General features: G+C 35.8%; 1 protein-coding gene across 2 annotated transcripts in view; it reads right to left on the minus strand.

Moving 5' to 3' along the window:
* Positions 1 to 1262: 1262 nt before the first annotated feature.
* The window catches only part of NUP62CL (nucleoporin 62 C-terminal like), an 80591-nt gene continuing 55315 nt past the window's right edge, over positions 1263 to 26538 (minus strand). For both annotated transcript variants that reach the window (XM_006943898.5, XM_011279405.4), the window contains 2 exons: positions 24995 to 25061; positions 1263 to 2180 (listed from right to left, as the gene is read on the minus strand). In XM_006943898.5, the coding sequence (XP_006943960.1) occupies positions 2086 to 2180; positions 24995 to 25061 (162 nt within the window). In that variant the 3' untranslated portion in view covers positions 1263 to 2085. The remainder of the gene's footprint in view (positions 2181 to 24994; positions 25062 to 26538) is intronic.

Below are 26538 nucleotides of genomic sequence, written 5' to 3' on the forward strand. Positions count from 1 at the left end.
ATTATAATTTCCAGATATGGAAGAAGATGCAAAAACCAAGTCTTCTCTAGAAGAGGGATAGCATCACTCATCCAATATTAAGAGTAATCAACTGTGCATGTCTTTCAAATTCCCCAAATGAGATAGCATAAATGCTGTTATAGAGAAAATAAATATAGCATCTTTTTCAAAGGACAAAAAAAAGGTAGATAATCACTGGAGAAGTGTCAAATTTAAGAACTCTCCTTCAGCTAATATCTTGGCTGGTCTTTAACTGCCAGGAGAGGCTCAAGACTCCAGTACCTCACAAAAATCTTGCCTTAAAATGGGTTATTTGTGATTTTTTAAATTAATATTTGGTCAACAATGTCTTTTCGACATATGTTAGAACCAGAGTCCAAAGGAACCTTAGAGATGAGTTAGTCCAAGGCTCCAGATTCCAGACAGTACACTGAGATCTACCAGTAAATCCTACGGTGCTACTGTATTGATCTGGAATCCACATTCCATCCACTGGCCTCTTCTATGTCCTGGGAAAAACCCTAGAACTCCCAGTGCAAATTCAGTAGTACTTTAGTCTCCCCTTTTATTTCACTGAGGAACTTTTACAGTAAGCATTTACTGTTAGTGAAAAGATATAAAAGCATCACAAAATTACAGAGAAGTGAAAACTAGTTTCCTTCACTTGGGAAGGCCTTATTAATATGGTTAAACTCCTTCATGGTATATATAAAAGATAATGCCCAAAATGAAATTATTTTTCCAGTTAATTAAGTAGGGACAAGACTAAGTCCGGTGTTTCCTCTACTATACTATGTACCTTTTACTGAATGTAGAACTTAACTTACACACAGATTACTTTATAGGAGTTGAAGCTCCAAAAACAATAAGGAAAATGTCTTTATCTAGGGTATAACAGAAATAATACTGGACTCGAAAATTAGAGAGTACTCAAAATTATACCCAAATGTTCTCTACCTACAGAAATCATCCACAAAATTATTTGGTCTCTGGATTATTTTCATAGTCTAACATTTTGAGTGGTAACAAAACTTACTTGATAAGCTGCTAATGTAAGAAGTTTGGGTAGGAAAAAAAGGCCATTTAAGCTCTGATACTTAGTTTACTTATAAGGTGGTAAGAACCACTAATACTCACTTCAAAAATATTTTCTTCCTATAATGTGTACCCCTCAGGATGGTCATGTACGGTCAGTATAACAGGAGTTTATCTCAGTAATTATAAACAACTAAGCTCTAGTCACTCAAAAACTTTTAAGTAAGTTTACTTTCATGTTACACTTTTATTTTTTAGAATATCATCTTTATTTATGCCTTACGTAAAACATGCAACACGAAAGATCAGACTATTGCCAAGCTAAGAACAAGGCTTTTTCTTGAAAAACAAACAAATATACAAAAACCAACAAGTATAAATCATATGCTAAAGCCAAATAAAATAAGGTTATCTATACATCAAAAATAAATGAGTTGCCTAAACCTTACCCTTTTAAAAATAACCTAATTCAAGGCCCAAATCCACCCTAACTTCTCTTCTTCTCTGAATCTCTATAGCACACTTTCTGTAATTCACACACTTCCTTGTATTGTCTATATTGTTTTTATACAGATAGGCATTAATTTTATCTCAAACTAGACATTATGTTCCGTTGAGGAAAAAGACTACAGTATCTAGCACTATATGTTGAAAGTTAAGAGGCACGCAGTAAAGACTGGTTGGGCATCTATTTCTCGTCAAACATTTCTCTATGATCCGGTTAGAGTAAGAAGGACAATGTTGTGCTGCTGGTAGAATATGGAATCTAGGAGAATATAAGATAAAATTACACACACAGCGTCGACATCTAATAGGTTGCAGCCTGGTAAAGAAGGCAAATATAGTTCTGGTTTGCTAATACGAAAAGCCAAACTACAGAATAATTCTCAACAGCCTAATATTGAAATAATAAAAAAAAAAAAACCAACAACGTGCACACTTTATTGCAACCAAAGATTAAGTAATAATTGTAAATACTACTCTATTTCACATCATCACAATTTGTAGGTGATATATAATCCCAAAAGAACATGCTGAAGATATGGTCATTCAATCAAAAGCAATCTTGACACTGCGTTCCAGCTCCATGTGATGATGATCCTCAAAAACCTGTGTTACCTCTTCTACCTTCCGTTGCAGCATGCCTACAGGAGGAAAAGTCATGAATCGTTAATCCAAGGTCAAAATGTCCCAGGAACATAATAACTTACATTCTCCCTTCAACATATGATTTATAAAACATTGATTTTAATAGCTTTAAGTATTAGAAAATAAAGGGGGGAAATCGTCTATTTAGAAACTATGGAAACAGTGGACAAGACTGTTCTTGATCTGCTCTCTGTAGTTTTCAGGTAAATAACAGTCTACATGACATTTTTGTTCTGTTGAAGAGAATTGAGAACTGCGTGTTACTCATTACAGCCTAAAAGTGCTTTACAGGGTGGTCATTAAATTGAGGGTATAGATTTTGGTAGGTCTTTGCTGTCTATAAGTGAATTAGTACATGGAGTATATTCACATTTCTGTTCCTTTCTAAGGATTTATTTAACTTGGTGGTCTTCAATTTGCTCAGGGGCAGAGCAACAGAAAATACCATTAACTTTAGCATATAAAACACTAACATTCTGTAGTAAAAATAAGTTGTCGATGTAAGCATGATAATCTTAGGTTTTTCTATTAATGTGCAGTTGGCCATTTGTTTTAGTGTTCATTAATGCTTATTAGCCAATAAGCAATGGCTGGTGCCCAAGACTTAAGAAAAACTTTAGGAGAAAAACTAAAAATTTGAAACAATATACTTTAATTTTCTTCAGCCAATTAGAAAAGCCCCAATGTTATTCAGTTTTAAAGTATAACAATACATCATCTTATGACATACAGGCATTTTGCAAGATCACACTTTAAGAACAAGTAATTTAAATGATGGTTGCCTAATGAAAGGCTACCAAAACAGTGTATGTTGAGCCTGGCAAAATATATCTCCTTTTTGTTGAAATAACTACAGCTTGCAAATTTTTACCCCTAAATAACATTTTTCAATGTGATAGAAACACAAATGAGCACTCTAACAAACCATTAACTTGAGGCCAGAACTATCAACATAAGGAAAATCTACTTAATTTGCTGATTGATACATATTAAGTACAAAGGAGTACATTTATAAAAATTTAAAAAATCAATGAAATGTCAAGAACACAAGCCAGCATTATTAAGAGAGCTTTACTAAAAACATTTTGTCATGTCTTCAAATTGAATTCTCAGGACTATTCCTATAGTAACATACTTTAAATTTTTTAGAAGTTTCATTATTTGAAGGCAAAAACTGCATTTAGGCACTCAACTGCCCAGAGTTCAGTTTCCATGATATGCATCAGTGATTGGTTCCTGCAGACCTCTGAAATTATATACTATACTAGATCAATGCTAGTAATAGCCAAAATTTGGGGGAAATACATTATACACTTTTTGAGATTAAAATTAGTGGTACTGAACAATGTGAAAATGAAATTAAGAAAATGATTCCATTCACAACATCATCAAAAAGAATTAAAACACAGTAGAAATACGCCTACCAAATGAAGTATAAGACCTGTACACTGAAAACTAGAAAATACTGCCAAGGGCAGTAGATCTAAGATCTAACTAAAGAAGATCTAAGAAAATGAAGAGATATCCCATGTTCATGGATTGGAAGACTCAATAGTGGTAAGATGCCAACCACCCAAAGACTGATCTACAGATTCAGTGGAATCCCTATGAGAATTCCAGCCAGCTGTTTTTGTAGAAATAGAAAAGCTTTACAGTTTACATGGAAAGGACCCAGAACAGCAAAGCAATCTTGAAAAAGAATAATGAACTGCAAGAATTACACTTATAATTTTAAATCTTACTACAAAGCTACAGTAATCAAGACAGTGTAATACTGGCATGGGATAGCCATAGAAATCAATGGAACAGTAAGAAAGTCCAGAAATAAAACTTATATTTATGGTCAATTCATTTTTGATGAAGGTGACAAGGCAATTCAGTGGGGGAAAACACAGGCTTTTGCAACAAAGGGTGCAGACAATTGGATATTCAACTCAAGGTGAATTATGGACCTAAATATAAGAGCAAAATTATATTTGGAAAATAAAACACAAATGTCAATCAACTGATGAATACATAAGCAAAATGTGGATGTCTGCACACTGGAATGATACACAGCAATAAAATGGAATGAATTACTGATACATGTTACACATAGATGAACCTTGAAAACATTAAGCCAGACAACAAAGGCCACATATAATATGATTCAATTTATATAAACTCTCCAGAAAATACAAACCTCTAAAGACAAAAAGTAGATTAGTGGTTGCCTTGAGTCCAGAGTAGGAATAGGGATCAACTACCAACAGGCCAGAGGGAATTTTTTAGGGCAATGAAAATATTTTCAAATGGACTATTTGATGTGTGCACAACTCTTAAGCTTTAAACAGCTATTGGTTAAGATGGTAAATTTGTGTGTTTAAGGTATTTCTTAAAAACCACTCCCCCCCCCCAGAAGATTCTGGTAAAACTGCTCCCAGCCAGTCCCATTCTGTTGAGGGGACAGATGTTTTCTTCACTTTAGCCTACTTACAAATATTTTAGCTAAAGATTAAAAGACTTTCATAGTAGGGGCACCTGGGTGGCTCAGTCGGTTGAGTGTCTGACTCTTAATTTCAGGTCATGATCTCAGGATCATGGGATTAAGCCCTATGTCATGCTCTGTGTTGAGTGTAGAGCCTCCTTAAGATTCTCTCTCTTTCTTTTTGAAAAAAGAAACAAAAAGATTCTCTCTCTCTCCCTCTTTCCCCCTCCCCTACTTGTGATCTCTCTTTCTTTCTCTTTCTCAAATAAATAAATAAATAAATAAATAAATAAAAGACTTTCACGTAGAATTATGAAAATAAGTGAGTTGGTCATTAAGCCCTAACACAGCTTTTTCTATAGTTATTTTTATTTTAAGTATTACATGTAAATATTAATAGATAATATTAAATTCACTGTGAAAGGAAACAATGTACTTTCACAAATACTGCTATGGTACACCTCTTATTTTCCTCTTAGAAAAACAAATGGGGCAGTTGGAGAAAAAAATATCCTGAAAAAATGGTCAAAAGACACAAATAAGCAACTTAGAAAATGAAATACAAATTGTTTATAAACATTTTTCAAATACTCAACCTTATTAGTAACCAGAGGAATGCAGATTAAACAAGGGAAATATTATTTTCACCTATAAATGTTAGCAAAGAATGATGGTGATGGTGGTAGAATGCTAGAAATTATTTGGAATTAGCAGAACTAGGTAATTCAAAGTGGTGCTGAAAGGGGGACTGTAAGCAGAAATATGAATGATTAACAAGCTGACCCCTCTTTTCCTCCACATCCTACATCTGGGTGATTTTCCCTACCCAAGCCCAGCAAAGGACTTTTTAGAGAGGGAAAACCAGATGGGCTGTGGCTCAGGGACACCAGGTAGAGCTAAGGACAAGGAATCTGTACCAAAAATTGGGATTAAATGGAAGTTCACTGCAAGGTGAACACTGAGCCCTGGTCCCTTCTCTAACCATTCCAAGAACACTGGCTTACCATTACGTTTATTAATCTCTAGCCAAGTGTTGGAAGATTCTTCTTTGGAGAATATGATCAACTGAAGAGAAAAATCCTAAAGGTAATGGTTGGAGATTCTCCAACGAAAAGCTCTTGCCAAATTATCCTATAGTAAATCAGCAAGGCCCATCTACAATTTAGTGTCTCATTCTTGAATACAAATGGACAACCAAGAATCATCAGATATTTGAGGAATGCCTCTAATATAAGAAAGAAAAAAAAACTGAAAGAAACAACCCAGGAAGAATAAAACATTTTAAAAAAATCGATGATATCCTCAGAGAGATGACACTGAATCCATGAAATAAGAACTGGATGTTATTTAACACATACACACACATACACACACACACACACAAGTCATAAAACAACACAAGCTCTTGCAAAATAAAAATTATGACAGGAAGTAAGATCAATAGAAAGACTAGAATAAAAAGCTGAGTACTTATCTGAGAAATTTAGCAAAAATGCAGCAGAAACCTAATTCAAGAAAATTCTCCCAAACTGATGGTTTCTTCTGATAGAAGAGCTCACTGAATACCATGTCAGTGGATGAATTAAACCTACATGGAGGTACATGATCTGAAATTTCACTATTGTGGGTAAGATCCTGAAAACTTCCATAGGGAAAAAAAAACATAAAAATGAAGGAGTCACATAAAGTTTCAGGAGTCAGAATGGACCCTCAAAGCTAGAAGACAGTGAAAAACATTTTCAAAAGTTTAAGAGAAAATTATTTGGAAGCTAGATTTTGATAGCCAATACTATCAATTAAGTGTGAGGGTAGAATAAAGACCTTTTCCCAAAGAAAATGGAAACAGTAATTTGAAAAGATATATGCACCCCTATGTTTATTGCAGCATTATTTCCAATAACCAAGATGTGGAAGCAGTCTTTAAGTGTCCATCGATTGACGAATGGATAAAGAAAATGTGATGTATATATACTATGGAATATTACTCAGCCATAAGAAAAAGAATGAAATCTTGCCATATACAACATGGGTGGTCTTAGAGGGTATAATGCTAAGTGAAAGAAGTCAGTCAGAGAAGATAAACACTATATGATTTCAGAGAAGATAAATACCATATGATTTCACTCATGTGTGGAATTTAAGAAACAAAACAAACAGATAAACAACAACAACAAAAAAAACCAGACTCAACTACAGAGAACAAACAGGTGGTTGACAGAAGGGAGGTGGGTGGGGAGGATGGGTGAAATAGATAAAGGGATTAAGAGTACACTTATCTTGATGAGCACTTTGAAATGTGTGGAATCATTATATTATTCACCTGGAACTAATACAGCACTGTATATTAATTATACTTGAATAAAAAAAAAACTTTTCAGATGTGTAATATCTCAAAAAATGTACCTCCCTTACACTCTCAGGAAGCTGATGTAACACACGTTATATTAACACAAGGGAATAAACCAGAAAACAAGAAGTATAAGAGCCACGAAACAGGAAAGTCAACAAAGAAAAAAATAGAAGGAATACAAGATTCGAGAGAAAGAAGAATCTAGTTGAGCAGCAAACCAAGAGAGCAACAATGCCAGATAGTAGATTAGAGATAAGAGGGCTCTGGGAGAAAGAAATCCAAGGAGAAATTGATAGATTTAAAGAAAAAGAAGGGAGTTAGAGAACGGACTACTGGTAAATATATAGAAAATTAAGCAAATGATGAAATAAAATTCAAAGGAAAACAAAAACTTGTACAAGCAATAACATATACGGGCTCCATGCTGACAGCACGGAGCCTGCTTGGGATGGGATTCTTTCTCCCTCTCGCTCTCTGCCTCTCTCTCTCTAAAATAAATAAATAAAACTTTAAAAAGAAAAAAAGCGGGCAGCTGGGTGGCTCAGTCAGTTAAGCATCTGACTCTTAATTTTGGCTCAGGTCATGATCTCACAGTTTGTGAGATCGAGCCCCACGTCAGGCTCTGCTGCTGACAGCACAGAGCCTACTTGGGATTCTCTCTCTTCCTCTCTGCCCCTCCCCTGCTCATGCACACTCTCTTTCAAAATAAATAAATAAACATTTAAGAAAAAAAGAGAAATGACATAATATAGCATGTTACATGGCCGGGCTGTGAGTGACATTTATGCAATCAGAATTCAAATAATAAATACTGTTCTATGTATAATTTATGATATACCTATATTGGTAAGATGACAGAAAAGTGTACTTACATGCATACATTTATATACTTCTCTATATGTAATATGTACATATACTGGGGGGGGCAGTATGGTGGTATGTTATATACACATACTTAGGTACTACATGCATATACACACATATACACACACAAAATGAGGGTGGTATAAAATAGTTAAATCCTTGCCTCCCATTTTGGGAAGTCAGTACAGAAGGCCTAAAATGGAAAAACTAAAAAGAAACAGTATACATGGTATTTAGAGATCTAGAAATATGTTTTAGGGGCGCCTGGGTGGTACAGTCAGTTAAGCGTCTGACTCTTGATTTTGGTTTAGGCCATGATCTCACAGTTGGTGGGTTCAAGCCTCATGTCGGGCTCTGCACTGTCTGTGCGGAGCCTGCTTGGAATTCTCTCTCTCTGCCCCTCCCCAACTCGTGCTCTCTCATTCAGAATAAATTAAACAAATAAATAAAAGAAAAAAGAAAAAAATTTTTTAAGACGCAGCTAAAATAATTGAAAGTGATTGCTTCTAGCGAGTGGCAAATGGGGTGTGGACAGGGGAGCTGGTATTTTTCATAAACCTTATTAAAAAACCTTATACTTTACTATCAAGGTGGGAGATGAAGAAGACCTGAAATAAGGCAGTGATAGGAATCTACTGAAAAGATTCAAGAGCTATTAAGAAGTATAATCATCATTACTTACTGGAGAAATAGAAATAGTCTACCTTAAGTTCCCTGAGTAAATAATAGCAATCATTAGCTGAGAAAAAGAAAAGTAGGAGGAGTTACTGATCTGAGAGGCCCAGGAGAGAGTGAAGATAATGAGTTTAGTTTTACGTAAGTTTAATTTGAGGTGTCTTTGGGTATGTATGTGCAGGTGTTTGTTAACATGGGAGCTTTATAATGGAAAGTAAAAGAACCATTAGTAAAACTGATGGTTAGAGATGACAACTGATGTTTAAAAACTGCTGATTATCAGAAAGCCTTGAAAGGGAATACTATTAGAAACAAGGAGAGGTCTCAAATCCATAACCTAAGTTCCTACCTTAAGAAAATAGAGGAAGAGCAAAATGAACCCAAAGCAAGCAGAAGGAAGGACATAATAAAGACTGCTTATCAATGAAATTTAAAACAGGAACACTATATAGAAGAATCAATGAAACAAAAAGCTGATTCTCTGAGGGTAAAAAAAAAAATCAATAAAATTGATTAACCTCTACTAAGACAGAAAAAAGTAAAAATAGAGAGAAAACACAAATCACCAATATAAGGAATGAACAGGGCAGATCACTACAGGTCCTGCAGCCATTAAAAGTATCAAGAGGAAATGCTAAGAATAACTATTCTTAAAACTCAAAACTTAGCAGAATTGTACCAATTCCTAGAAAACCACAAATTATGAAAATGCAACCAAGATACTCTGAAGCATATTCCTATGAGCATTATAGAAATTGAGTCTGTAATTAAAAAGCTCCCCAAAACGAAATACCCAGGCCCATATACAGTTTCACTGGAGAATTCTACCAAATACTTAAAGAGAATCAATGCCAATTCTTCACAAATTCTTCTAAAAAAGAGGCCACTATTAACCTAATAACAAACCAAGAAATGATAGTATAAAAAAGAGAAACTATAGACCAATATCTGTCATGAACATTTAAAAATCTCTCACTTAAAAACTTCTAGAAAATTCTAGCAAACTGAATTCAACACTGTATAAAAGAAACTATAAACCATGACCAAGTAGAAGTTATTCCACAAATTTAAGGCTGACTCAACATTAAAAAAGGTATCAATGTAATCCACCATAATAACTAATTAAAGAAGAAAAAACATATGATTATATCAATTGATGCAGAAAAAACATTTGACAAAATCCACTACGTATTCATGATAAAAATTCTCAGCAAGTCAGGAACAGAGCAGAATTACCTAAACTTGATAAAGAGCATCTACAAAAAAACCCTACAGCTAACATCATACTTAAAGCAAAAGACTGAAGGCTTTCTGTGCAAACTCAGGAACAAGACAAAGATGTCTGCTCTCATCACTTTTATTTAACATAGTGCAGGAAGTTCTAGCCAGTGCAATGTGAGGAAAAGAAATAAATGGCATACGGATTGGAAAGGAAGAAGTAAAACTATCCCTATTTGCAGATGATAGAACTACCTCTGTAGAAAATCCCAAGGAATCAAAAACAAAACAAACAAAAATTCCTAGATCCAAGAAGTGAGTTCAGCAAGCCTACATACAAGATCAACACATAAAAATGAATTGCATTTTTATGTACTAGCAATGAACATGTGGAAACAAAATTTAAAACATAATACCATTTGTAATCACTATAAATAAAATGAAACAGTTAAGTATAAATGTAACAAAACCAAAAGGTACATAATGTGGGTGCTGAAAATTACAAAATCATATGAAAGAAATAAAAGGAAATCTAAATAAATGTTGGGTCATGCCATGTTTTCATGGATGGGAAGATTCAACAAAGTAGAGATGTCAATTCTTCCCTAAACCGATCTATAGGTTTCATGTAATTCCTATCAAATCTCAGCAAATTTTTGTGAGAGGGAAAAGGAAATACAGTAGCCAAAACAATCTTGACAGGAAAAAAAATAACATGGGAGGACTCACTCTACCAGATATTAAGGCTTACTATACAGCAACAGTAATAAAGACAGTGTGATATTAGTGGAGGAAAACACATATAGGTCCATGAGGTAGAGAGCCCAGAAAAAGAACCACACAAATATGCCAAAGTGATATTTGCCAAAGTGTAAAAGCATTTCAATTGAGGAAGGATAGTCTTTTCAACAAATGGTGTCAGAGCAACCAGGATATCTGTAGGCATAAAAAGGAAAAAAAAAACCTTGATCTAAACCTCACATCTTATAGAAATATTAACTCAAAGTGGATCATGGCCTTAAAGGGAAAATGTAAAACAATAAAACTTGTAGGAAAAAAAGAGGGGGGGGGGGATTTTGGGGATACAGTACTCAGCAAAAAGTTCTTAGATTTGGCACCAAAAGCATAATCCATAAAAAAATGGAGAAACTACACTTCCTCAAAATTAAAAATTTTTGTCCTGTGAACAGCTCTATTAAAAGGAATAGACAAATGAAGACTAGGATAAAACATCTTCAAACCACATAAGCCAACAAAGGACTAGTATATACCCTAGAATATATAATAAACTCTCAGATCATTAAAACAAATAAACCAATTAGTAAATGGACAAAAGAAGAGACATTCCACCAAAGATGATATACTGACAGCAATATAATAGCATATAAAAAGATGTTCAACATCATTAGCCACCAGAGAAATGAAATTAAAACTGCAATGATATTGCTACACATCTATCAGAATGGTCAAAAGGGAAAAAACAGTGAAAATGCCAAATGCCATTGAGGACACAGACAAATTAGATCTATCATACATCACTGGTGGACATGGAAAATGGTACATCTACTCTGGAAAAAAAAAAGTGTAGCAGCTTCTCATAAAACTAAACATGCAACTACCATATGACCAGCAATTGCACTCTTGGACATGTATCCTAGAGAAATGAAAACTGCTGTTCATACAAGAAATCTGCACATAAATATTCACAGAAGCTTTATTCATGAGTAGCCAAAAACTGGAAACATCCCAGATGTCCTACAACCAGTAAATGTATACATAAACTGTGATGCATACATACTAGGAAAACTGGCATATTAGTCAGCAACAAAAAGGATAAAACCACTGACATACGTAATTTAGATCAATGTCAGAGGAATTACTTTGAGCAAAAAAAGAAAGCCACATGGTTATATGCTGTATGATTCCATTTATACAATATCTTGAAATGATAAAATTTTAGAAATGGAGAATAAATTAGTGGTTTCCAGGAATAAGGATCTGGGTTAGAGGAGTAGGATGGAGGTGGTTCTGGCAATAAAAGGGGAATATGAGTAATTCTTATGGTAATGTAACTGTTCTGAATTTTGACTATGGTAATGGATATACAAACCTACACATGTGAGAAAACTGTATACAGCTGAACACACACAAACACAATACAAGTAAAACCAGGAAAATCTGAACAAGACAGATTATACCAATGTCAATATCCTGCTTGTGATACTGTTCTACAGTTTTATAAGATGTTACCAGTGGGGGAAAACTAGATAAAGAATAAACTGGACCATGGGGTGCCTGGGTGGCTCAGTCGGTGAAGCATCTGACTCTTGATTTTGGCTCAGGATATGATCTCATGTTTCGTGGGATTGAGTCCTGCATTGTAAGCCTGCTTGGGATTCTCTCTCTCCCTCTGCCCCTCCCGTACTAGCTTGCTCGGTCTCTCTCTCTCAAAATAAATAAATAAACTTAAAAAAAAGAATAGGACCTCTCTATTATTTCTTCAGGACCTCTCTATTATTTCTTACTAGTGCATGTGAATGTACAATTAACTAAATAAAAATTTCAGTGATGAAGACTAACACAAATAAGGATTAGATTCTCAACCTCTTTTCCTGAAAGTGCCTGCTCAATAGGCACATAATACAACTATTTATATGAGGCAACAGTTTTAACAAATCTGTTCTCACTACTTAATATGGTTGGCCATCTTTTTAGCCTTCAATATGGTTTCCCTCCTTGTTGCATGCCTGTTAAGCTAAAGCCATATTTTAGGTTCTCGTTACTGCACTTGATCTTAGCCAAAAGTCCAAGAAGCGATAGGTTCTGGTTACTGTAGAACATACCTCTGTATTAGGTTAGTCTGCTGTTTAAAAGCAATCTTGAAATTTCAGGAGGGTAATATAATTAAGGTTTATTTCTCATTCAGATAAGGGAAGAGAGAGATAGGAAGGGGGCAAGGAAAGAAGAGAGAGAGAGAGAACACTGTCCTATTTGTCTTAGCTACTTTTTTGAGAGAGAGAGAGAGAGAGAGAGAGAGAGAGAGAGAGAGAGAGACAGAGAAAGAGAATGAATCCCAAGCAGAATCCCATGGGGCTCGATCTCACGACCATGAGATCATGACTTGAGCTGAAATCAAGAGTCAGACGCTTAACTGAGTGAGCCACCCAGGTTCCCTGTCTTAGCTAATTTTAAGAAGATTCCCAGTTTATTAAAACTGAAGGAACACTCAGAATAAATATACCTGAATTCTTAGTACTAACTATGGTCTGATGGGAAGAAGAGTATTTCTAGATGATGCGCAAAGCTCTCATCTCTGCCATAGGAATGTTCATCCTGGTCTTGCTGATACATTCAAGTGGTACTCTCTGCTTGTGTATAGCACTACGCTTCATACAAAATTAATAAAATATACATTTCAAGGAAAGGTATAAAAAGAAAAAATGGTGAAGGTATCCTGAAATCTTCGAGGCGACATGGCGGAAACAAGGTAGTAGAATTATTACATTACATCCTAAGTGGTCCTCAGACAGTCATCCTATTGAAATATCACTCACTCTTCAAGTCTCATTTCAATTCTACCTCTTCCAGGAAATCAACTAAAGATGTTTCTCTTTCTTTGCTGCCCCCACTCCACACTGTGAACCTGTTCAAGGCAGTGTAGCACTGATGTTTATACATCCTACACCGATTGACAGTGCCATGGCCCACGGTAGGTGTTTTGTATGTAGAGTCACAATATGTGGTTTTGACTTGCATCTAAAAGAACACATTCCGGGGCGCCTGGGTGGCTCGGTCGGTTGCGCATCCGACTTCGGCTCAGGTCACGATCTCGCGGTCTGTGAGTTCGAGCCCCGCGTCGGGCTCTGGGCTGATGGCTCAGAGCCTGGAGGCTGCTTCCAATTCTGTGTCTCCCTCTCTCTCTGCCCCTCCCCCGTTCATGCTCTGTCTCTCTCTGTCTCAAAAATAAATAAAAAACATTAAAAAAAAATAAAAAAAAATAAAAGAACACATTCCAATTATACAGTACTTCAGTTTTCAAAATGCCTATACATATCACCTTATTTCAGTCCCACAATATCCTAAGATGGAGAGAATGAAAAACTCAAGAAGGTAAGGTTCAGTAGCTTCCCAAAGGCCAAAGCTAATGAAAAACGATACCAGGATTCTTATCTTCAGACTCCCATCTACAAGTGCTTTTTCTATTACAGTGTGCCTGTTTATCAAATGTTGTGAAGACCTCAAAGAAAAAGTACAATGCTGAGCTAATAACTGGCACAACAGCATAATGCTATTTGTTGTCCCTTCAAATACTGAAGGGCTCACAATAAGGCAGGTCTATCTGAACCCCATCTGGGTAGATATCATTGGTGAAATACTATCAGGCCATTTTATCTATGAGGTGGCCATAGAGCATGGGCACAAAAACACCATTACAGCAAGACTCCAGCATATTTACAGTTTTTAGTCACTACCAGGAAGAAAATTGCTTTGGAGAAAAATCTGTATATCTCACAAACAATATAAATCCTATTTGGGAGTGATTTAAATCATGCTACATATAATTCATCTGAGGAGGCTCTCCAGCTTGAAGAAATTCACTTGGGCACAAAATGTACATAAGGAGGATTAGGGAGAAATCTAATTCTGCAGATGCACTGAGTGTGTTTCAAATCTGGATTTACATATAGAAAAGGAATTTTAGAAGTGGAGCTCTGAGAATGTTAACCATCACACACTACTTCCTAACAGGAGCTGAAGACTTCATCATTTTTAACCTTTGTACCCTAATCTAACCTATAAGAGATTCTTTAGAATCAAGGAACAATGATGTGACAATAAACCTATTTTGTCTGTAAAGGGGAGCAGAGATGAGGAGGCAGCTCATTAAACAATGGAAAGACATTAAAATACCTTTCAGTTAGCTGCAGTGGGAAGAAGCATGTGAGTACCTGTCTCTGCTAAGCTTAAGAGACCCTTAAAGTGAGTCTGCATTGTTGCCACATCTCTGGCAGATCAAGAATGTTTGCTTCTCAAGTATCTGAAGTGGAACATTATACTCTAGAACACAATAGATGACTTCACTGATCAACCAATGTCACCAAGATTTCCCAAAGAATTTAATAAAAAGAGGAGGTAAAAGAAACCACCTTAATCAGTAAATCAGATTCTATTTGAGAAGATGAAAGAGGAAGAAGACACTTCATTTGGAATTCAAAGACATCTTTTGGCATCTCAGCATTTGATGCTCTTCAGATTTAAGAGGGATGAAAATTAATTAATATAAATATTTTTAGAGCATTTATATGGACCGAGCTTCTTTTTTTATTTTTATTTTTTTCTTTTAGAGAGAGAGCAAGCAAGCGGGGGAAAGGGGCAGCAGGAGAGGGAGGGAGAATCTTAAGCAGGCTCCATGAGTTCAGTGCAGAGCCTGACACGGGGCTCGATCTCATGACCCTGGGATCATGACCTGAGCTCTAATCAAGAGTTGGACGCTAGGAGCGCCTGGGTGGCTCAGTTGGTTGGGCACACGACTTCGGCTCAGGTCATGATCTCACGGTCCTTGAGTTCGAGCCCCGCGTCGGGCTCTGTACTGACAGCTCAGAGCCTGGAGCCTGTTTCAGATTCTGTGTCTCCCTCTCTCTCTGACCCTCCTCCATTCATGCTCTGTCTCTCTCTGTCTCAAAAATAAATAAATGTTAAAAAAATAAAAAAAAAAAGAGTTGGATGCTCAACTGACTGAACCACCCAGGCACCCTTTGGACCAAGCTTCTTAAAAAAAATACAGCACGGTGGCCATAGTTAATAATACTGTAGTACATATTTGAAAGTTGCTAAGAAAGATATTAAAAGTTGTCAACACAAGATTCCTGTAATGAGAAAAAAAAAAACCTTTTTGTAACTATGTAAGGTGACAGATGTTAACCAGACTACTTGTGGTGATCATTTAACACAATGTACACAAATCTTGAATCATTGCGTTGTACACCTGAAAATACCATAATGCTATATGTCAAATATGCCTCAATTTTTAAAAAAGCGATTAAAAAATACCCAACCCTGGGGCACCTGAGTGGCTCAATCGGTTGAGTGTCTGACTTCGGCTCAGGTTCTCGCAGTTCATGGGCTCAAGCCCTGCATCGGGCTCTCTGCTGTCAACACAGAACATGCTTCAGGTCCTCTGTCCCCCTCTCTGCCCCTCCCCAGCTTGTTCTCTCTCTCTCTCAAAATAAATTTTAAAAAATGTAAATAAATAAATAATACCCAACCCTGAAAAATCTAATTTAGAATAATCCCCTCAACCAATAAATATTAACATTGGGTAAAAATGAATTATGATTGTGACATATCACAAAAAGCTGCTTCTCTGAAATGATCCTGAAGGCATTTTATACAAGAGTTAGTCATGCCACACTAAACAACTTAGAATGCTTTACATCAAAAAAGAAAAAATAAGGTGATCACAGACCAGTACTAATGGGACTATATTTTGGAAACATCACAAAATTCCTGTAGCATTTTTAGTTACTTCAAGGATTCTTCTCTCTCTGCCCTAAATAGCAGCCAAAATGTTGTGAGCTGCTATTAAATAATCATGGGGTTGTAACCCATAAGAGACTGCAAAGATTATGGATGAAATATATTTTAATCGTGATGCTTTAGGATACCTCATCAAAAAAGCAAAATACCATGAAAATATTCAAGGAACTTTTACTTTTTTTAATGTTTATTTATTTCTGAGACAGAGAGAGACAGAGCATGAGTGGGGGAGGGGAAGAGAGAGGGGGAGACACAGAATCTGAAGCAGGCTCCAGGCTCCGAGCTGTCAGCACAGAGCCCACAACGCGGGACTCAAACTCACAAACTGTGAGATCAAGACCTGAGCTGAAGTCAGTCGCTCAACCGATTGAGCCACCCAGGCGCCCCTGAAGGAACTTTTAAATAATGGTAAGTAGATGATTTACACTGCACATTCTTTTATTGTGGCACATGATATTAATATTATAGACACAACAATGGTTTGGTATACGAAGAAACAAAAAAATGCTTGTCCTTCACCCCTATCTCCCCCCTCTCTCAGAGAAGTAGCTCAATATATTTAAAATGAATAACAAATTAGCTCAGATTGATTGTCAACTCTGTCATAAGTGGTCCCCAAAGAGCTGGAGTTGCTGCAGTTTCGGTGACTCAGAAGACAGATGTGTTACTGCAGCACCACCATCCAGCAAACCTTGAAATAATGCTGTAAATTTTTACAGAAAGAGACAAGAATGGAAAGTGGTATTGGACTATCATTACTATTAACTCTCAATTATCTATACTAATCAGGAGGAAGAGGCAGAGATAATGTTAAACAATGGATGAATATCAAATCGGAGAACTGGTCAATATCAGCACATGTTCAGACATCCCCTAATTCAATACTTTTGTACTTATCTCTGACCACTTTCTAGCTCAATCCCATAAATTGGTTCCATGTATGCTAGAGAAAGAAAGGGGCCTGCTTCTCTATAACTCACTCATCAATAATGAAAAGTTGACTGGACAGTGTAATACTTTAATATATTTGAATTTTGATGTATGATTTCTTTTTTTAAATGTTTATTTATTTTTGAGAGAGAGAGTGCAAGCAGGGGAGGGAAAGAGAGAGGAGGCCAGAGGATCAAAATTGGGGTCTGTGCTGACAGCAGCAAGCTCGATGTGGCATTTGAATTCATAAGCTGTGAGATCATGACCTGAGCCAAAGTTGGATGCTCAACCAACTGAGCTACCCAGGTACCTCAAAAGTGTGATGTATGATTTCCAAGTCACTTTTAAGGATAAGCTGATTCTTAAGTTAAGCACATGATCCTATTAGCATTACAGTTGCTATGCTTTAGGGGCGCCTGGGTGGCTCAGTCGGTTAAGCGTCCGACTTCAGCTCAGGTCATGATCTCGCGGTCCGTGAGTTCGAGCCCCGCGTCGGGCTCTGTGCTGACTGCTCAGAGCCTGGAGCCTGTTTCGGATTCTGTGTCTCCCTCTCTCTCCAACCCTCCCTCGTTCATGCTCTGTCTCTCTCTGTCTCAAAAATAAATAAACGTTAAAATTAAAAAAAAAATTTTTAAATAAGAAAAATTTTATACCAATGTTAAGGATATTAAATCATAAAAACATTTCCCAGAAACCTTTTAAAACACAGATTTTGACATTAAAGCCATTTTAAAAAACTATACACTTAGAGATTTTTCTTTAGTAAAAAATATATTATTTTTATTGTGAAAATAACGTATTAATTTTTCTATAACTATTATTTGGATGTGAATACATGGACTCATTGAAAAGTTTAACCTTAAACTTCTCAGTCTACAGTCCTGATCAGCAGATGTGATCTCATTAACTATTAAAAAGCAAAATAGACCATCACCAACAAAAATCACCTCTTAACATAATTGAACCCTGCCACTCTCCATTACTTGATCATGTCATTTCCTGATATGAAAAGGAAAGGTTCCTTGGGTGGGAACAGCAAAAAGGAGCTCACAGTATCAAGAATTACCAGGCTTTTCCCCCATCTTCATCATGGCCTCCATTGTCTCAGTTGAGAATCTCATTTTGTCTCCAGTTCAATTGCATTTTAAGCAAATAAGTAACTCCCAGTTACTATCCATAACCATCTTATTCTTACTCTTTTTATCCTGTGTTGACTGAGAAATTTACCCAGAAATTAGAACAAAATGTCCCACACAAAGTACTACCATTATCATATTTTGAAAACCCTTGTTCTCTACTGTTAGGTAACATGTTTGTTTTTACATCCAGTGATGCCTATATTAAAATTGTTTTGAGAGCATACCAGTAGAAAGAACATTGTTCTGATAATCAGGAAATTTGGATTCTAGTCCTAGCTTTGCCAGTAATTAGCTGTGTGTTCTCAGGGAAGTCTTTTAAACTCTCTGGGCCACAGTTTCTTCATTTATATAAAGTCCCCTGCAGTGCTAACAAACTTAAGTTTATTAGTAGGAAAACACTGGCCTTGATATTTTACTTCTGACAAAGATCTGAGCCAGGAGAAAAAAAAATTGACTATAATCTTTCTTTACAGCCCCATTTACATTCTGACAACCCCCGCCCCAATTCCACTCAAGAAGAACTGTTCACTGTAGGAATACAGACAGGAGGACAACTGAGTCAGACTGCATAATCTCATTCCTCAGTGTTTTCCAGTCACCAACATTCTCCCACATATCAGCCATTCTTACAACTTCTCTAAGGTGAGTGGTTTTCAATGATAATCTACCTGGAACTGCCTTTCCTAGACCCAATTTAACAACTACTTCTCGTCTTTCTCCTTCTCTCTCTCCCCTATACACAGTTATCTCTGATAACCAGTTCTGCCAGTGTCTTTTACTGACCACCAACCTGGGCCAGGCACTGCTCAAGGAAATTTCAACATTGCTTCTTTTAATCCTTACAAAAACTCTGAAAGGTAAATATTATCTGTCACGTTTAAAATGAAGATACAGAGGTGCCTGGATGGCTCAGTCAGTTAAGTGACTGACTCTTGATTTCGGCTCAGGTCATGATTTCACGGTTCGTGAGTTCGAGCCCCGCATCGGGCTCTGTGCTGACAGTGCAGAGCCTGCTTGGGATTCTCTGTCTCCCTCTCTCTCTCTTCCCCTCCCTTGCACACTCTCTCTCTCTCTCTCTCAAAAATAAACAAACCTTTAAAAAAGTAAAAATAAAAATTAGTAAAATGAGGATACAGACTCAGAAATTAAGCAACAGTTAAGGTCACAAAACTATTAAGTGGTAATGCCTTGACTTGAACCCGTATCTATCAGACTCAGAAACATCTACCCATCAGGTAATTAATACTAAAGCAATATAGACTTTAACATCCCTATGATGATTCAAAAGAGTTTGGAAAAGGATAGAACATTTCTTCTTCTGAGAGAAGGAAGTAAAGGTGAATGATGATATAGGCAGGTCTGAAAGGGGGGAAAGATGAAGAAGTTCATGGTTGATGAATTCTATTAATGAAGAGAATGAGGAATCTAGAAATAAAATAATACAAATGAGAAAACTTGTATTATTTTCATACTACATCTTTAAAAAGAGTAACAACTCTGTATTGCCTAACTAGCCCCTATTTATCTCAATTACTAAAGCCTCATTATAGTCCATATTTAGGCAAAAGCCTATAAAAATTATTTCCTTCCCATGTTTTTATTTTAAATCTATAGGAAGTCAAGAGAATAGTAAAAATCACAAACTTGTATATCCTTTATGTAGATTAACCCACTGTTACCATTTTGCCTAAAATTGTTCAATCTCCTTCTCTTCACAAGATTTTGAACAACTTGAAAGCTACAGATATGACTTCTTTAAATAATGTAGCATACAGCTTCTAAGAATAAAATATTTTCCTACACAACCATAACAACACATGAAAAAAATTAAAATTTCATTAATATCAATTAATATATAGTTCATATTCAGTTTCCCCAATTATTCTAAATAACATCTTCTTGAGAAAACATAGGGGAAAAGCTCCTTGACACCAGTCTTGGCAATGATTTTTGGGTCTGACTCCAAAAGCAAAGGTAACAAAATCAAAATTAAACAAATGGGACTACATCAAACTAAAAAACTTCTGCACAGCAAAGGAAACCATTAACAGAATGAAAACACAACCTACCAAATGGAAGAAGATATTTGCAAATGATATATCCAATAAGGAGTTAATATCCAAAGTACATAAAGAACTTATACAACTCAATACCAGAAACACAAATAATCCAATTTAAAAAGGGCAGAAGACATGAATAGACATTTTTCCAAAGAAGCCACAAAGGTGGCCAACAGACACATGCAAAGATGCTCAGCATAACTCATCATCAGGGAAATGCAAATCAAAGCCATAATGAAGTATCACCTCATACCTGTCAGAATGCCTATTATCAAAAAGATAAGAAATAACAAGCGTTGGTGAGGATGTGGGAAAAACTAGGACCCTTATGTACTATCGGTGGGGATGTAAACTGGTGTAGTCACTATGAAAACCAATACGGAGTTTCTTCAAAAATTAAAAATAGAACTACCAATGATCCAGCAATTACAGTACTACGTATTTATCTGAAGAAAATGAGAATATTAATTTGAAAAGATTTATATACCCTTATGTTAATTGCAGAATTATTTATAATAGCCAAGATTTGGCTACAATCTAACTGTCCATTGCTGGATGAATGGACAAAGATTTGGTATACAGAGGTGGGTGGGGGATGGGTGAAATAGGTGAAGGGGATTAAGAGTACACTTATTGTGATGAGCACTGAGTAATGTATAGAAACTGTTGAATCAGTATATTGCATACCTGAAACTAATAAAACACTGCTAATTATACTGGAATTAAAATTTAAAAAAAGAAGAAGATTTGGGGGGTGTCTGGGTGGCTTAGTGGGTTAAGCGTCTGACTTCAGCTCAGTGATGATCTCACCGCTTGTGAGTTCGAGCCCCACGTTGTGCTCTCTGCTGACAGCTCAGAGCCTGGAGCCTGCTTCAGATTCTCTCCCTCTCTCTCTGCCCCTCCCCTGTTTGTACTCTCTCAAAAATAAATAAACGTTAGAAAAATTTAAAAAAAAAGAAAAAGAAGATTTGGTATACATACACACGCACATACACAGACACAATGGGATACTACTCACCCATAAAAACATGAAATCTTGCCATTTGTGACAACATGGATGGAACTAGAGGGTATTATGCTACGTGAAATAAGTCAGACAAAGACAAACACCGTATGATTTCACTTATATGTGGAATCTAAAAGACAAAACAAATGAACAAACAAAACAAAACAAAAGTCATAAATACAGAACACAGCATGGTGGTTGCTAGAGGGGAAAAGATGAAATGGGTGAAGAGGGTCAAGAGGTACAAACTTCAGTTATAAAATAAGTCATGGGGAGGTCATGTACAGCATGGTGACTATAGTCAGTAATACTATAGTGCATACTTGCAAGTTGCCAAGATAGTAAATAACTAAAAGTTCTCATCACAAGAAAAGAATTTTTTTATAATTTTGTATGGTGACAGTTGGTAACTAGACATATTATGGTAATCATTTTGCAGTGTATATAAATGTCGAATCATAATGCTGTACATCTGAAACTAACATAGTGTTATAGATCAATTAGAACTCAATGAAAAATAAAAAGAAAGGAAGGCAGGCAGTAAGAAAGTAAGGCAGGCAGGCAAGGAAAGAAATAAAGAGGGAAAATGAAAAAGAGAAAGAAAAGGAAGGAAGGAAGGGAGGGAGGGAAAGGAAAGGAAAGGAAAGGAAAGGAAAGGAAAGGAAAGGAAAGGAAAGGAAAGGAAAGGAAAGGAAAGGAAAGTCTTCTTGGTTTTGATCCAGTATCCAATCAAAGTTAACATAGTAGACTTGTTATGTTTCTTTTAAACTAAGACAATTCCCTTAGCTTGGTTTTGAATTTTGTTTCCCATGACTGATTTTTTGAAAAGTCCCAAGCCAATTATGTTTCACGATGTGCTACACATAGAGTGTCTGATTATTTTCTTGTGATTTTATTCAGTTAAACATTTTTGGTAAGAATATTACATCATCTTTCAAACTATCTCACTGGTAGAATGTCTGTTTCTTATGATTAGATTCAGATGAACCATTTTTGATAAGAATATTACATGTGATACTGTATATTTCTTATCATGTCATATCAAGAGGCACATCATATCAAGTTATCCTGCTACTAGTGATATTAAATTTTATCAATTGATTAAAGTGGTACTTGTTTGTGGTATGTAAATTATACTTCAATAAAACTGATTTTTTCTTAAAAAAAATAACTCAGTAACATGCAGTCTGTATTTGGTCCATTCCTTCTAGCATATTTTTTCTGCCAAGAAATGACTGACAGTTGAAATATTTATTAAATGAGGTAATGGGGCACCTGGGTGGCTCAGTCACTTAAGTGTGCAACTCTTGATTTTGGCTCAGGTCATGATCTCACAATTCATGAGATTGAGCCCCACATCAGGCTCTGTGCTGACAGTGCAGAGCCTGCTTGGGATTCTCTCTCCTTCTCCCTCTCTCTGCCCCTCCCCTGCTCGCTCACTTTCTTTCAAAACAAATAAATAAACTTATTTAAAAAATATTTTATTTTTTAATAAAATATTTTTAAAAATAAATAAATGAGGCAAGGTATTCAATTTCAGGGTAAGCTTAATAGAAGTGCTCTGTTGAAATTTTCTTAATTGTGGTTCTCTAATTCTATAATTCCTTCTATAATTATTAGCTGACATGTTTCTACAAAGACTTTTCCCTGTACCTCCCATTTCTCTCTAGAGTAGCAGAGATTTTCCCCCCTCAATGTATCATAGTAATCCACTTATTGATACTCTTTTTGATGTTCAAACCATCCTAATTTGGCCAATAGAAGCCCATTCAAGCACCATCTTGTGTTCTGATATAACCTCATTAGTTTTGAACAATCTCTTTTCTTGCATAAAAAGTTTCAAACTCACCCTGTACATTCCCTGCCTGAAACCTGAGATCAGATATTTCCCTAAGAAGCCTTGGTTATAACTTTTAATGGGAATGGTACTTTTTTTTAAGTAGGTTTGACATACACCATAGAGCCCAACATGGGGCTTGAGCTCATGACCCTGAGATCAAGACCTGAGCTGAGATCAAGAGTTTGATGTTTGACTGAGTCATCCAGGTTCCCCTAATGGAAATGGTGTTTAAAAACCAAGATTTAGGTGCTTGAGGTGCTGTTCATTGCTATTGGGGTTTGTCATTGCTTCTTCGACCTTTCTTTTTTTTTTTTTAATTTTTTTTTCAACGTTTATTTATTTTTGGGACAGAGAGAGACAGAGCATGAACGGGGGAGGGGCAGAGAGAGAGAGGGAGACACAGAATCAGAAACAGGCTCCAGGCTCTGAGCCATCAGCCCAGAGCCCGACGCGGGGCTCGAACTCACGGACCACGAGATCGTGACCTGGTTGAAGTCGGACGCTTAACCGACTGCGCCACCCAGGCGCCCCTCCTTTCTTTTTTTTTAAAGGGGGAGGAGCAGAGAGAGAGAGAGAGAGAGAGAGAGAGAGAGAGAGGCAGGCTTCGCACTGTCAGCACAGACCCAACGTGGGGCTCAATCTCACAAACTATGAGATCATGACCTGAGCCGAAATCAAGAGTCAGACGCTTAACCAACTGAGCCACCCAGGCATCCCTGCCTTTTCTATATACAGAAAAAGGGAACAGGAATTCATACTAATATTTGCAATTCAAATTTACAATACAGGGGTGCCTGGGTGGCTCAGTCGGTTAAGCATCCAGACTTTTGATTTTGGCTCAGGTCATGATCTCATGGTTTGTGGGATTGAGCCTCATGCTGAACTCTGTGCTCTTAGCACAGAGCCTGCTTGGGATTCTCTCCCTCTCTCTCTGCCCCTCCCCCACCCACATGCACACATGTGTCTCTCTCAAAATAAACTTAAAAAAATTACAATACAAATATAAAAGGAAGAGAAAAATATCTTCTATCTCTTTTATCTTTCAATGAAAATCTTGGTTTCCATTATCATTACTATCCTCATGCCTTTTCTTTATCCTACAATATACAGGATGACAATATTATTATATTAGAATACATATAAACACAATACAGCGCATTATAATTGTGAAACTAACAATAGCCTCTTAAGAAAGTTTAAGATTTCTCTGCAGATCTTTTTATCCTTAAGATTACATCCTAGTAAGAATGTACTGTCAAGAACACACGTTCAAAAATCTGAGCTGGATTATGTTATAAATTAGTTACACGGGTTTGTTTGGTTTCAATTTGTATGTATTCGATTTTAGCACTTGTCTTTCTTCCCATTCTTTTTGGCTTCTTATTTTTGAGTATTTAAACTTTTAGATAGGCCAAAAACCAAAACTATGTCAAAAGGTATACTTGGAGAAGTCCTGCTTCTTCCCTAGCTCCTCCACCTCATTCCTATACACCCCCTAATTTCATGAGTTTCTAGTTTATTCTTCACACACTTATTCTTTAGTGTTCCATTTTATAAAAACAAGCAATTAGACTTCTTGAGAGTTAATGTATACATTCCGTCAGTTAAGCAATACCCCTATAGCCAAACTCTCATTTGAGTGTGGTCATGGTGCACAAAAGCTGACTTGCATCACGTTTTCTACTTGTAATAATGGATACCTTCATGTACAAATAAACTCCCACCTGAATTCTCATTAATCCACTGTAGAAAGTCCATATGAGCATTCAGAATTTTGCAGATCTGCTGGACCTAAAAACACACACAGAAGCTTTAGATTATGATTATTCAGATACGGTAAGTAAAACAAACATAAAAAATTGAAATTACGAAGTAACTTTTCATTTCTTTTGGTAAGAAATGAACTGAAGATATATAAAATATTAATGACTTTTTGCTCTTTCATATTTGTAATGTTCATTACATCTTCATATTACTTCAATCTAACAATTTTGTAACTGTCAAGAAAGATGCCTATAATTCAATAAGACTGACTACGACATAAAAATAAGTAAAAAACATTAACAGACATTTCACAAGACAAGAAATTCATATAAAACTTAAAATGTTACTTTTTTCAAACAAATAAGCAGCTTTTTATTGAGGTACAATTGACAAATAACATTTTATTACTTTCAGGTGCATAATATAATGATTTGATATTTATATATATTGTGAAATGATCACCACAATAACTCTTGCTAACATCCATCACCATATGTGGTTAAACACATTTTTTCTTGTGATATTAACATTCAAGATATAATTGCTTAGCAATTTTCAAATATGCAACACAGCATTATTAACTATAGTTACCATGCTGTATACATTACATCCCCATAACTTATTTTATACCTGGAAATTTGTACCTTTTGACCACCTTCACCCATTTCACCCACTGCCTACTCCTTGCCTCTGGCAACCACCAATCTGTTCTCTGTATCTATGAGCTCATTTTTTTTGGTGCCGGTGTTTTTCAATTCTACACTTAAGTGAGATCATTCGGTATTTGTCTTTCTTGGTCTCACTTATGTCACTTAGCATAATGCCCTTGAGATCCATCATATTGTTTAAATAGCAAGATCTCCAAGTCAGCAATTTTTAATAAATGGTAATACTCAGTTGTCAAGTGTATGGAGAAAACAGGTACATTCCTATATAGCCTATAGTAATAAAAACTGACCCAACCTTTCAAAATGTAAATTTTTACAATATATATCAACAATCTTAAAATATTCATATCTGATTCTACTTCTAGGAACCTATCCAGAGGAAATAATCAAATCTACACATAACTGGTCATTATAGAACAATTTTATAATGGCAAAAATTTGGAAACAATATCTCCACCAGTTTAAAAAAGCAATCCAATATATTATGGTAAAGTCACCTCTAATGAAATATTATAGAGTCATTAATATTTTCAAAGATTTCCAAAGTTTTCAAAGAATGCTTAAAATTTTGAGAAAACACCATGAAAGAATATTAAATACAAAACTCTATATATGTTTGCTTCCAATGCTGTTCAAAACAAACGGAGAATTTTTACCAGCACAGCAAAAAGTCTTGGAAAAAACATACCAATGTATTCACAGGGTACTGGTAATATAGGTGATTTAATTTTCTTTATAGATTTCCACATTTTCCAACCCTAACACATTGAATAAGTATATGTATTAAGTTTGTAATGAGACACACTAGACATTTAAATTTTTAAAAATATTTTTAT

Source organism: Felis catus, chromosome X, assembly GCF_018350175.1.
Source record: "Felis catus isolate Fca126 chromosome X, F.catus_Fca126_mat1.0, whole genome shotgun sequence".
Taxonomy (NCBI): Eukaryota; Metazoa; Chordata; class Mammalia; order Carnivora; family Felidae; genus Felis; species Felis catus.